The 13,900-nt window shown below is 36.6% G+C and overlaps 1 protein-coding gene across 1 annotated transcript; it reads left to right on the forward strand.

Annotated features, from left to right (window-relative positions):
• The first annotated feature begins 542 nt into the window (after nt 1-542).
• LOC128612051 (uncharacterized) lies at nt 543-9,062 on the forward strand. The gene is made up of 5 exons (XM_053631955.1): nt 543-732; nt 7,135-7,485; nt 8,007-8,357; nt 8,551-8,627; nt 8,955-9,062. The coding sequence occupies exons 1-5, from the start codon at nt 543-545 to the stop codon at nt 9,060-9,062; spliced, it is 1,077 nt and encodes a 358-aa protein (XP_053487930.1).
• The last annotated feature ends 4,838 nt before the right edge of the window (nt 9,063-13,900 follow it).

Here is a 13,900-nt window from a genome sequence, read left to right on the forward strand (position 1 = left end):
ATTAATATTAAATACTCTTGAGATTTAATATGAAAAGGTTACAACCTTATTATTCATCTCCAAAAGTATGAATGCTTCACCATTAAATAATTTTCATCACTGGACTCATTTGTTAAAATTATTAATACACGATTATTCAAAATATATGATTGTGAAGGCAGAAAAAAACAAAGTATGCTAAATATATTTGTAGTTTGAATAGCTTTATAATATTATTCACATAACTGCTGGTTTATTAGGCACAATGATCCTATATATATATATATATATATATATATATATATATATATATATATATATATATATATATATATATATATATATAGATAGATAGATAGATAGATAGATAGATAGATAGATATAGATGTATAGCAGATTTGCGTGAACATTTGTCACATGGTTGCAGAAAATTAAATGTTGGTTAACACAGGTCGGATATAAATTTGCCCAATAACTTGACAAGAAAAAGAAAAACAAATAACACAGTGAAAAAGGGAGTCATTGTATGGTACAAGCAAAAAGCAGGACATGAGCCTTTTGTAATGGTCACAGTTCATCAAGAGCCAAATTACGAAGATGAGTTCAAGCCACCAAGATTCAGTATCAAGAAAGAACAAACGAATTACCATTTAAAAATTGCTAATGTGGAACCATCAGTTGAAGCCGTGTATTACTGTGCGCTGAGAGACTTTTTAACAAGATTTGGAAATGGAACATTTTTATCAGTGAAAGGTAAGAATTTTAAAAATGTACACAGTTAGGTTAATACATATTTAATTAGTTAATATTTTCTTAAATATGACATTTATGATTAACAAAGGGAAGCCCTGAACCTAAAGTTGGCAATCTCATTATTTTTTACTTATTGTGATGTAATAATCTATTATTCAGTTAAAGAACGCATTATTTTGAGTTGCTATCTTGTTATTTTATGTTAATAACTTTTAATCAAGACATCATTATTTCCACACTAAAGGTCCATAATGGTCACAGCGGTTATTTTGACTGTTTGAATTTAATGCTCAGGTACTATCTGTGAACCAGCATATGCAAATAAATGATTATATACAAGTATTTTACAGCAAAACACCTTAAATTTCTAATTCTGGATTTGATCTTGAGCGTCAGTACATTTACAACTCCAATTCAAAAAATGTTGGGGCACTAGGTAAAATGTAAATAAAAACAGAATGCAATGATTTGCAAATCTCATAAACCCTAATGTTATTCACAATAGAACATACAAAACATATAAAATGTTTAAACTTAGGAAATGTACCATTTTAAGGAAAAAATAAGGTCATTTTTACATTGATTGCCACAACACATCTAAAAAAATGTTGGGACGGGGCAACAAAATGCTGGAAAAGTAAGTTTTATTAAAATGAAACAGCTGGAGGAACATTTTGCAACTAATTAGGTTAATTGGCAACAGGTCAGTAACATGATTGGGTTTTTAAAAGAGGATCTTAGAGAGGCAATGTCTCTCAGAAGTAAAGATGGGATAGAATCTGGATGGAAGTATGTTACTCTAAAACCTGTATATACCTTTCAGCATTGAAATATACCTTGTATACACCTTTCAGTATGGGGCACTAATGCACCCCATACAATCAGAGATGCAGGCTTTTAAACTGAGCGCTGATAAAAAGACGGATGGTCCCTCTCCTCTTTAGTCCTCTTTAGTTTAGTTCATCCATGGTTTCCAAAAAGAATTTCAAAGTTCGATTCGTCTGACCACAGAACAGTTTTCCACTTTGACTCAGTCCATTTTAAATGAGCTTTGGCCCAGAGAAGACGGCGGTGTTTCTGGATCATGGTCAAATACGGCTTCTTCTTTGCATGAAAGGGCTTTAATCAGCGTTTGTGGATGGCACGGAGAACTGTGTTCACAGACAGTGAATTTTGTGAATTTTGAGAAATTGTATGATGATGTCTTGTCACAGCAATCCTATTTATATTTGGGTGTATGAAAAAAAGTTATGTATTTGATTGCTTTAATTTAAAAAAAAATGTAATACAAACATTATGTACCAGCTCTCTAGATTACCTTGGTTGGAATTTATACTTCCAACAGAGTCACTGTCTCTTCATATGCTGTAATTGACTGCATCTGTTTTATGGGCCATATTTATTATAAAGGTCTGCTTTGCACTGAACAGGTGATGGAGATGTAAAAGTCTCAGTGTTCCAGAGCAGCGTGTTGGACTCGGTTCCTGCAGGAGCGTCAGTGACTCTGCAGTGCTTTACAGGTTTTTACAGCTGTTATTTCCTGGTCCGCAAAAAAGATGGGAGTATGCGGTCAATTTTAGATCTGAAGCGTCATCTGAACCGTACTCTTCGGACATACAGGTTCAAGATGCTGACGCTCAAACTTATCATGCCACAGATTCAGTTCGGGGACTGGTTTGTGACGACAGAACTGAAATATTTCCACATAGGAATATCGCCCAGTCACAGGAAGTTCCTGAGGTTTGCGTTTGGATACAACACATACCAATTTCGGGTTCATCCCTTCGGGCTAGCTTTATCTCCTTGCACCTTCACAAAGTGCATGGATGCTGCTCTGGCTCCCTTGCGACTCCAGGGCATCCATGTACTAAACTACCTGGATGACTGGTTAATTCTAGCATGATCCAGGGAACTGGGGCTTCAACATCGACATGTTGTTCTCGCCCACATGGGGAGCTTGGGGCTCAGGTTGAACCTCAAGAAAAGTATACTTTTTACAGTGCAGAGGTCAACTTTTCTAGGGGTTATATGGGATTCTACTAGAATGAGGGTGTTTCTATCCCCAACATGCATAGGGTCGATCCTATCAACTTTGAGCAAGATAAAGCTGGGTCTGAGCATCTCCTCCAGTCTCTATGAGAGACTGTTGGGCCTTATGGCAGCAGCAGCCAACGTCATACCATTGGGCCTATTGCACATGAGACCGTTTCAGTGGTGGCTGAAACGTCTGGGATTTCATCTGAGGATGAAAGCTCTCAGAGTAATCAGTGTCACGCGGCGATACCTACGTGCTCTGAGTATTTGGAGGTGTCCACAGTTTCTAGCCTCGGGTCACACTCTAGGGGCGTCTCCTTATCGCAAGATGGTAATGACAGATGCCTCCCTCACAGGCTGGGGTGCGGTCTTAGATGGCTGTCTCCTCCCTCACCACTGGGGCTGTATGCCATGGTACACACATGGCTGAGGTCATGTCTATATGCTTTCCCCCCGATTGCTCTGCTCCCACAAGTTCTAGCGAGAGTTCGCCAAGACATTCTATGTCTGCTGTTAGTAGCACCTTATTGGCCAGCTCGAATATGTTCTCAGAGATAATTTCCCTGCTCGACAGTACTCCTTGGGAGATTCCCATCCTCAGGGATCTCCTGTCTCAAGCCGCGGGCTGATTTATCACCCTCGGCCAGAACTATGGAAACTGTGAGTCTGGCCGCTGAGGGACACCAGCTCATCGATTCTGGTCTCACAACTGAGGTTGTAAAGACCATGTTAAATGCTAGAGCACCATCCACAAGGAAATTGTATGTGCTCAAGTGGCGGCTTTTTGTCTTGTGGTGTGAGGTTCACCAGCTAGACCCAGTGAACTGTGCAATAGCTACAGTCCTGGAGTTCTTACAAGAACATTTCTCAACAGGGTTGGCTTCTTCTACAATCAGGGTTTACATGGCCGCCATTTCGGCCAGCCACGCCCCTGTTGATGGAGCCTCTGTGGGGCAACATCCTCTAACTTTGAGGTTCAGGCGTGGTGTCAGGCAGCTGAGGCCCATCTGCAGGCCAAGCATACCTTCCTGGGACCTTTCTGTGGTCTTGGAAGGTCTGTCAGGGTCCCCATTTGAGCCTTAGAGTCAGCCTCTGACTCTAAAGGTAGCGCTTCTGCTGGCCCTGACATCTCTCAAGCGAGTGAGAGATGTACAAGATCTCTCTGTTGCCACTTCCTGCCTTGACTTTGCCCCTGGATCAGCCAAGGCCTTCCTGAATCCTAGGCCAGATTATATTCCTAAAGTACCTACATCGGCTACCCACCCTGTGGTGTTGCAGACTTTCTGCCCTCCTCCGTTCCTCACACCAGAACAAGAGAGGATGCACCTGCTGTGTCCAGTAAGGGCTCTCTGTACTTACGTCCACTACTCCGGCCAGTGGCGTAAGTCGCAGGAGCTGCTGGTGTGCATTGGTGGCGACAGTAGAGGTGATGTTGTGTCAAAGCATCTCTAATTGGATAGTGGAAGCAATCTCTATTGTTCCCTGAATAGGGAATGAGAATGTTGCGTAGCTTTGTCATACCAGGGCAGGCCTGTGAATTGCATCTTCGCTTCAGATAATAGAGGCTGGCAGCGTGGTTCACAGATGCCATATATATATATCATGCGACATGCTTAATTGCCACGTCACCTGATCGTAGAGGCATGATTTTACACAAGCTTCAGATACCGGTCGCATGTGCAAGGGCACTCCCATACTTTTATGCTAAACGCAACGTCTCGTTGCCCTATTGTCTGGAGTCGATTAGCATGTGGACACTGTGGGGTGATTCTCCCTTGATCTCCAGTGGTAGTGATGGGTCAGTTCCACTCAACTGGTTTTGAGAAGGTAGAGGCTTTAGAAGAGAGACATGAAAAATGGGGGCAAGCTAAGTGGTAGATTTCACTTATAGGACACTTTTAATGGACCAAAGAATCAGGCCTGCATCCCACATTTGCTCAATTCTCTTTATCCACTGTTTGACGCAGGGCACTTCTGAGGGTTTTCCTGACCATGGAAATAATGGTGGTTGGTAGTACACTACAAACTGAAACTGGGTGAGACCAGTGGAGATATAAAATCAGAAAATTTTGTTTGTATTCAGCTCCAGTCAAGCCAGTTTTTGCTCCCTATGTCCTTAGGAGCCTCTGTATTTCTATGTTTAAACCTTCCACCTGTATATTGCATTCAGGTTGGATCCCCAGGATAAATTAATGTTGAGATTCAACTGCTTCCAAAATTCTTGCCATACCCATGAGGTGAATTGTACTCCCCAGTCTGACAAAATATCCTCTGGGAGTCCATAATGCCTAAACACTTCCCAGAAGATTACTTATGTGGTTTACATGGCTGGTGGGACTGGGTCTTCTTGTTGGGAGTGTTGGATGTCTTTCGTGATGTCCCAGCAAAAGGGACCAACTATGTATGTTGATGGATGGATGACTTCAAGGGAGTGTTCTGCTTGTTAACCCTCATTTAAATTAGAAAGTGCATCAGCTTTGGTGTTCTTACTCCCTCGCCTATAAGTAAAGGTCAACTTAAAGCAAGTAAAAAAGAGGGACCACCTGGCATTGTGGATTCAGTCTTTTGGTGCATTTGACATATTCCAGATTTCTGTAATGGGTAAGAATGAGGAAGGGGTGTTCTGTCCCTTCCAACCAGTGTCACCATTCTCCAGAGACTGCTTTGATTGCTAGGATATCTCTATTGCACACATCATAATTGAATTCTGTGGGACTTATCTTTCATAAGAACAATGAACCAGTATGTATTTTGGACAAATTGTCATGATGTTGCAAGAGCATAGCTCCAAATCCTCTTTTGAAGGCATCCACTTTGGGTGATGAAGAATGGGAGCACTGGGTAATTGTTCCTCTAGGTTTTTGAATGCCTGACTGGCTTCTTCAGTTCTTCTCATGGTTCTCAGTGTGCCTCTTAGGTGTGAAGTCAAAGGGTTGGCCACTGAAATGAAGCCCCTATTGCATTGCCAATAGTAATTGGTAAATCATAGGAATTGCAGAAGTTCTGTTTGGCATGGTGGGTTGTGGCCAAGATTTTACAGCATCTACTTTTGATCTATCCATCTCCACTCCATTCTACTGAAAATTCAGCAGAGGAACTTTTCAAAGGATGATCATTTTTTTTATTTTATTTTTGTCTATAAATACATTGAACTATTTAAAAGTTTTTATTTTGTTTTTTAGTCCTGATTTTGTTAAATCTCATTGGGCACCCATAGCTAACAATACAGCTACGTTCTCTGTGATGTAATTTTCCTTTGTTTTACCACAGACCTCTGGTAAACAAAATGTGTTACAAAAAAGGAAACATAACTGGAAAGGAAATTTGACTCGTGCCTTGAAGCAGCCAATGAGATGACTGTATGAAGAACAAAACCCTCGGTACTTTCATCATTTGACCACTTTTCAACAGCTCAACCTGTGTGCTATTGCATCACTGAAGATGGCTCCACCGTGGATATTTGTCTTATTTCTATACATGATATGTAAGTTTTAACGTCTTTTTAAATGCATTTTTAATTATATTCATATAGTATTATTTATAATATAGTATTTATATTACAAAAGCTATACAAATTCAGCATAATAATTGCTATTATCATAATTTTTTATTTTCTTTTTAGTTAGATAAAATTTTATTTTGAAATATTACATTTAAATTTGCATTTACATTTAATACTGAAATTATGCACCTCACCAATAGAGGAAGACCAACAGAATTAATGCCATCATATTAATACATGGCTTTTGTTTTAGACATTGCTTTATTTTCTCTTCAATCATCACATAGAACAAATGACAAAACACTAAAGTTAAAATGGGAACAGTACTTGTTTTTCCCAACATGTTAAAGCATGTTAAAAATGTTAAAGCAACCTTTTTACCCAATTTAAACGATGGTTATGGATATTATGGATATCTACATGCATGTTTTTCAAAAACAGCTTTGAAATCACTGAATTCTGTATATGCTTCAGTTTTAAGCTTCATGTGAAATGCCAGTAGCAGTTCGCATCAGTGTGAGCTTTATCAAATTAATTTTTGAAGAGAATTTTTGGCATTTCTTGGTAAACCTCCTTTTATTTATCACTGCAGTCACAAAAAAAATGACACAGTTTATGTTATTTTAGTCATATTTATTGTCATTAATTATAGTTTTATACATTAGTTTTAAGTTTGATTTAGTTATGTTGCTGTCAGGATTATTTTTAAGAGAATTGTTTCAATATAAATGCTATTGTTTTGATGTTATTTGTTATGTCCTGTGAATACTTTGCTGAATTCTTGGCCAGGGTTTACTTGAAAGAAGATTTTCATCTCAATGTGATTAGCCAGGTTAAATAGCAATAAAAATCTATATTTTTTCTAGGTCCAGCCCAATCTGTGGATTTTTTACAACCACTATTTGTCTCAGTAAAGTCTGGAGAACGTGTTAGTCTTAACTGCCCATTTGGAGACAATCATAGGACCGAAAGTGTGATTTGGTACAAACAGAGATTTGGAGAGATGCCTCGAAAAGTTGGAGAAAGATTGGCATATAAGGAGGTAAAATTTTCCCCGGAGTTCAAAACATCTGAATTCCAAATGGAGTCGACGGACAGTGGCATTTCTCTGATAATTCTACATATAAATAAAGATCATGGAGGACTTTACTACTGCGTAAAATCATTTAACTTGGAGAATGTTACACTATCCAATGGAACAGTCTTGGCTGTAACAGGTAATTCACTACATCTGAACTGTTTGTACAATACACTCTTCCAGTCAAAACACTTTGTATTTAAATGACATCATTTTAAATACTAAATGAATATGTTCCACAGAGATTTAGTCTCTGGACTTAATTGCTGTTCTTGAATATTTAGTTTGGAGTGTGGTAACAATAGTGATTAAACTGTAATGAAACCGTCAGTGTATATACAGTATATAACCAATTTTAATTCATAGTGAAAGTTTAAATTGGTTAATTTGATTAATTATTTTCAAAATATTTTTAAGTTAAAAGAACAAATGCCAGAATATGTGGGCATAAACAAATCATTTTCTATACAGACACCATAGACAAAAGTCAATTTTGGAATTTTTTCTGTGTGATTTTCGGGGTAATTTTTGTGTTACACTCTAGCTTTAAGAACTATATATTGTATAAAAACAAATCTCGTCATGGGAATGAGTTTCCTGGTTGGTTAGTGTCCATGAACAGTATATGACCGTACTTGATTTCTGTATTACACTGAGTAGGTGATGGAGATGTAAAAGTGGCAGTGTTCCAGAGCGGCGTGTCGGACTCGGTTCCTGCAGGAGCGTCAGTGACTCTGCAGTGCTCGGTTCTCTCTGAGAGCAGATCAGCAGAACTCCAAGTGCTCTGGTTCAGAGCTGCTCCACCACAATCCCATCCTCAAATCATTTACACTCATCACAACAGCAGCCGTCAGTGTGAGAGCGGCTCTTCTACACACACCTGTGTGTACAACTTCTCCAAGAACATCCTCACCCTCAGTGATACTGGAACTTACTACTGCGCTGTGGCCGTGTGTGGGAAGATCATTTTTGGGAACGGGACAAGAGTACAATTAAGAAAACCTTTACTCAGTAAGAATATAATATTTTATTAATAAAGAAAATGTAGTTTACTTATTGTCTAACTAAAGTGTAATGCTTGTAAATATTTAAACATTGCTATGATCACAATGTATATAGTTATTTTACATATAGAAATAAGTTTATTAATGTATTTTAAAATAAAATATATTTTCATTGTCTTATTATTATTTTTGTGCTACAGAAGAATCTGTGGATCCTGTAGTGATCTGCCTCGCTGTAGCATTAGGAGTGTGTGTGGTTGTGATCTTTGCTCATGTCGTAAGCTCTAAAGGGAGAAACTGTGAATGTTGTCATGGTGAGTCTTTATTAAGGTTGTGTATCTGAATAGTATATCATATACTGTACGTACACTTATATAATATGTATAAGTCCTGATGGAATCATATATTTTTCCTCTACAGTGAGATCTCATCACGGTTCTGCAGTAGAGAAAACACTCAATCAGGTAAATGACTTTAAAATGTAATTAAAACATTATTATTAGACTCAGTGCTATCAGGGATCACAATGATAAATATTACACTAATAGTGATTTAATTCTGATAGCTGTCATTTACAGTGAACGCTTTATGTTATTTCCCACAGGGCCGTTCTGCTCTCGAGGTCAATTTCTCTGCTTTACATTTCAAAGAGAGGAAAATCAAACCCAGTGATAGAGTGTACACTGAAGTGGTTTACTCCTCTTTTACTTAAAATATATTTCAGTAATGCTTTATATTACACATGATATTACTGCACATGTCTCTTACTGTTTCATGAATGCATTGATCAATAGTAAATCTACAGCAAGCCTTACATGTATTATTGTCTTTTGTTGTTGTTGTAAATGTAAGAATCTGTGGTTTGAAGTAAAAGTAAAGATCAGATGAAAGCTCATATCGTCCAAAATCATTTTAAACTGTTAGTGTTGTTACAGTCCCATGCCAAATGAAGAGACACATAAGGTGCACTCTACATAATTTCTGTAATTTCTACAATAAAATACTGTGTTTAATCAAGTGTGGTCATTTTACTGTGTTTTATGTTTCAATACAGCAACCTGGAGAAATACTGTCAGTATCAACATATAAATACTGTATGAGGCAACATTCCTGTGATTACATTGTAATAATAAAGTAAATCATAAGTGAATACATTAACATTAACTTTACTGTAAAACTATGACCCAAAAGCATTTACCAGAAGAAGCAAAGGCCCTTACTGTTACGTTTCAAGGTGGATGCGGAAGCAATCGCAGATTTTCAAACAGTTTAATAAACGAACAAACAACAAAACAAATACACTAAGACAACTTGGCAAAATACTGTGGCAAAAACTAAACATGGAAGCGTGGACAATAGCATAGAAGACAATTACATGAGACAAGGGAGCAGTGTAAACAGTGGTTATATATAGGAGTGCTCGTTAACAGAAACGTGATTCAGGTGCAGGTGGTCATGTGACATATTGTAGTACAGTGCAGTGGCTGATGGGAACTGAAGTCCAGAGCTTCCTCCTTGATATATGACACTTGCATTAAAAAATGTAGAATATGTTAGAAAATAATTCTTTAGGCAACAGCATTAAGATAATTAAAAGGTCTGAGTTTGAACTGAATTTGCTGTGACCGTCACTCCTGGAAACCGTCTTGAAGGCTGCTGTCTCATAGTCATATTTTGATCTCAAACCCCAATGTAAATTCAGTGTATAGTAAAAACAAAAAACAAAAAAACAAAAGGATGTACAGTAATTGTCACACTGTCAAACCGGATAAGTTCACTTAACTCAAAAAATTTGAGGAAACTAATTACCTCAAAAATTTTTAAGTTGATAAATCAAATTCTTTAACACAAATGCACTTAAATATAACAAAAATGTAACTCAAACTTGTTATATTTAAGTTTTTTAGCTTAAATATATTGATTTATCAACATTAAAATTTTGAGGTAATTAGTTTCCTCAGATTTTTTGAGTTAAGTGAACTTATCCAGTTTTACAGTGTAGTAGACTTCAGGAGACTAGAAACTCAATGTGCTCCAAGTGTCCTCATTACATCCTCCTGTTCGTGCACATTTCTAAAGGCTGCAGATGAATCACCAACACATCCTTCCTGTTTATGAAATCTCATCGATGCCTATGTTGTCTCAGGAGGCTGACTTAGTCAAAGGGATATTTAAAACATGAAAATGTGTGCGTGTGTGTGTGTGTGTGTGTGTGTGTGTGTGTGTGTGAGAGAGTGCGTAGAATATTTTGCTTTTTATCTACTGCTTCATTAGAAAGACAACAATAAAGAACCTGAATCTGAATCTATCTTTCGATTTGGTTCCAACATTTTCTTTTCTTTTTCGTGCTGTGACCTCTACAAAACTTAACAGCAGCAGTATTTTTGGCCATTAGCTGCATAACACTGCCTGTGTTGTTTCTTCCCTACATTAATTTTTGCTTGATGTATAAATGTGAAGTGATGGTGCACTGTAATGAGGTGTAATTTAATGAAGTTATTGAATTATTATAACGGGCACCACATAAAAATGGCCCTTTCTAAATCATTGCATTAAAATAGCTTTACACACGATTTGTTGTATGCATAAAATCGATTGAAAGTTTACAGTGGTATTATATGTTTATAATAATCTGATGATCACAAATCTGCATGATATAGTATCATATCTATAAGGCAAAAAAACAAAAAAAACAACAAAAAAAAAACAAAAACAAAAACCAAACAAATCACTGAATGAATGATGGATGAAAGTTGAGTGAATTCAAAAGTCGAGATTAAATACTATTTATAATACTGTGTTCGGGTCACCACATTCAAAGTAAATCAAAAAAAGAAAAAAAAAAGCCCTTAAAGATTTTGGAAGCCAGTTTTGCAACAGGTTGTATATTCAGACCAATACATGACCCTCTAAAATAATCCATTATAAATATTACAATAATAATTCATTTTATAGTTACAAAAATACATTATTACATGGTATGATTTCTGTGTGCTTTCACTATAACACAGAGATACATGAATAAATCAAGCCCCGCCCCTATCCTTAACTTGCATTTAAGGCCAACCCACAACCTCACTGTAAAACCAAATAAGTTCATCCATCCATCCATACCACTTACTCCTTTTCAGGGTCACGGGGAACCTGGATCCTATCTCAGGGAGCATCGGGCACAAGGAGCCAGGAGCCAATCTATCACAGGGCACAATCACATACACACCCATTCATACACTACGGACACTTTAGACATGCCAATCAGCCCACCATGCATGTCTTTGGACTGGTTGGAGGAAACCGGAGTACCCAGAGGAATCCCCTGCAGCATGGGGAAAACATGCAAACACCGCACACACAGGGCCATGGTGGGAATCGAACACCCAACCCTAGAGGTGTGACGCCAACGTGCTAACCACTAAGCCACCGGGCGCCCCAGATAAGTTCATTTAACTCAAAAAATTTGAGGAAACTAATGACCTCAAAATTTTTAAATCAATTTCTTTAAGCCAAATACACTTAAATATAACAAGTATGAGATCAATTTTTGTTATATTTAAGTGTTTTTGGCTTAAAGAAATTGATTTATCAACTTAAAATTTTGAGGTAATTAGTTTTCTCAAATTTTTTGAGTTAAATGAACTTATCCGGTTTTACAGTGCATTTTGAAACTTTACTAGTAATAAAACATTCCTGTTTTACTTTCAGAATAATTCTAAGGATGGTGTATTTGTTACGCCTTTAATGAAATTGCTCTTGAAATTTCTTGTGTCTTCAACAAAAGTTAGAACAATACAAATGAGGCCATGAAATCTGTACAAAGTTCAACACAGGTGCCGCACTGAAGTCATACAAAAATGCATATTTAATATTAATAATAAGACACTTGCAAGAAAAACAAAATAAATCTTGAATATAGGCAAACCTATTTCATATTTCTTTTTTATGTGATTATTGTAAACAAATATAAGATTATGTCTAGGCTTTTTTTGCGACTAGAAAAAAATATACAGTATGTAAATGTAAAAAAATGTAAAAATATGGAATATATTTGTCTATAGTCAAGATATTTTCTTTCTATAAGAATTCTTTGTGCTATGAATAATTTATGTTACATTTTAAAGTTATATTTCAAATCAGACTACACGCACTCATATGATGAGCCAGTTTTCCTTTTTTCAGCTCTGGCTTTCCTCTTGGGGAATTTCAAAGCTGTATCATTGAGTGTTTCTGCTTCAGATTCCTGAAAAATAAAATGAAAATAAAATAATATTGCAAAACATTTCGACCTCAAAGTAAAAACCATGCGAGATGGGTAACTGAACTATACACACTAACTACAGACAAGGACAGCAACACAATAAAAGCTTGGGATTGTTGTGCAAATTTGAGCAAAGTGACTGTATACATTATATCTAGAACAGTATAACAAACAGCATGTGAATGTAACAACTTTGCACATACATGAGTTGGACATTTAGTGGTGCGATTCATGTGTGACTAAACGAGTATCTACAGTACATAGTGGTATCTATAGAACAAAGAAAACCCAAATCTAAAAAAAAACAAAAAAACAACCTACAGTATAATAGTATAAAATCGACACGTACCTGCCTCATTCCTGAACAATCTTCTATAGAAGCGTTTACTATTAATACAGAAATACACTTACTAGTGATTTTTAACAGGGATAAAAGTAAGTGGAATTATTATCTGATGAGAAAATCACTTACTTTTATCACATTTTCTTCTCTCAGTATGAAATAAATGAGGCAGAAAATCAGAAATGCGCACAAACCCAAAGCCGTTCCCAAACCGAGCACTATCGAATGTAGAGATCTAATCATTTCTGGTTCAGTTATTATAAAACATTACATTCATATTAGTACAAATGCTGTACATTATGCTGTACAGATTAAGGATAATTAATGAATTTTGAATTATAAGACATATCACCTGTTTTCTCGTGTGTGTTCATGTTAGTGTTGTTTCCATGCAGTGTTGGTTCACACACCACTGAATTATCACACAGAGCTGGTTTAGATGTTTCTGATGAAATAGTAACATGATCAACTATAAACATTTATCATAATTCACTAAAACTCTGTAACTCAGTGTTGTTGAAGAAAACACAGTTAGTATTTCACTGCTTCATTATTATTTGTCTTTCAGGTTGAATATGTTAATGGTAATAAGGAAAAATATCACTACATTAAACCTGTAGCTTAATCAAATTTAACCCAAAATCCTACCTTTAATTTTTAAATAAGTTCCATCTGCAAACACAGGGTTGGGTGTTGTCAGTGCACAGTAGTACATGGCTTCATCAGACTGAACGATGTTTAAAATGGTCATGTTGAAGCAGTTTGAAGATCTCTCTATTTCAAAACGAGACTCTTGGAATCCATTGTAAAATGTTTCTCCAGCATTTTTATAGAACTTTACTATAAGCTGTGGATTTTTTCTGTTAGGTTGCTTAAACAAATATATCATCCCATATACGTTTTCAGAAATACAACACCGCAGAGTAGCCGAGTCTCCGATATTCACACTGAG

The sequence above is a fragment of the Ictalurus furcatus genome, chromosome 8 (assembly GCF_023375685.1).
Source record: "Ictalurus furcatus strain D&B chromosome 8, Billie_1.0, whole genome shotgun sequence".
NCBI classification, from domain to species: Eukaryota; Metazoa; Chordata; class Actinopteri; order Siluriformes; family Ictaluridae; genus Ictalurus; species Ictalurus furcatus.

Coding starts and splice junctions, on each gene's coding strand:
- LOC128612051 (XM_053631955.1), top strand. CDS start 543: ATGGTCACAGTTCATCAAGAGCCAAATTACGAAGATGAGTTCAAGCCA. Junction 733..7,134: donor AACATTTTTATCAGTGAAAG/GTAAGAATTTTA, acceptor TATTTTTTCTAG/GTCCAGCCCAATCTGTGGAT. Junction 8,628..8,954: donor TTGTGATCTTTGCTCATGTC/GTAAGCTCTAAA, acceptor TATTTCCCACAG/GGCCGTTCTGCTCTCGAGGT.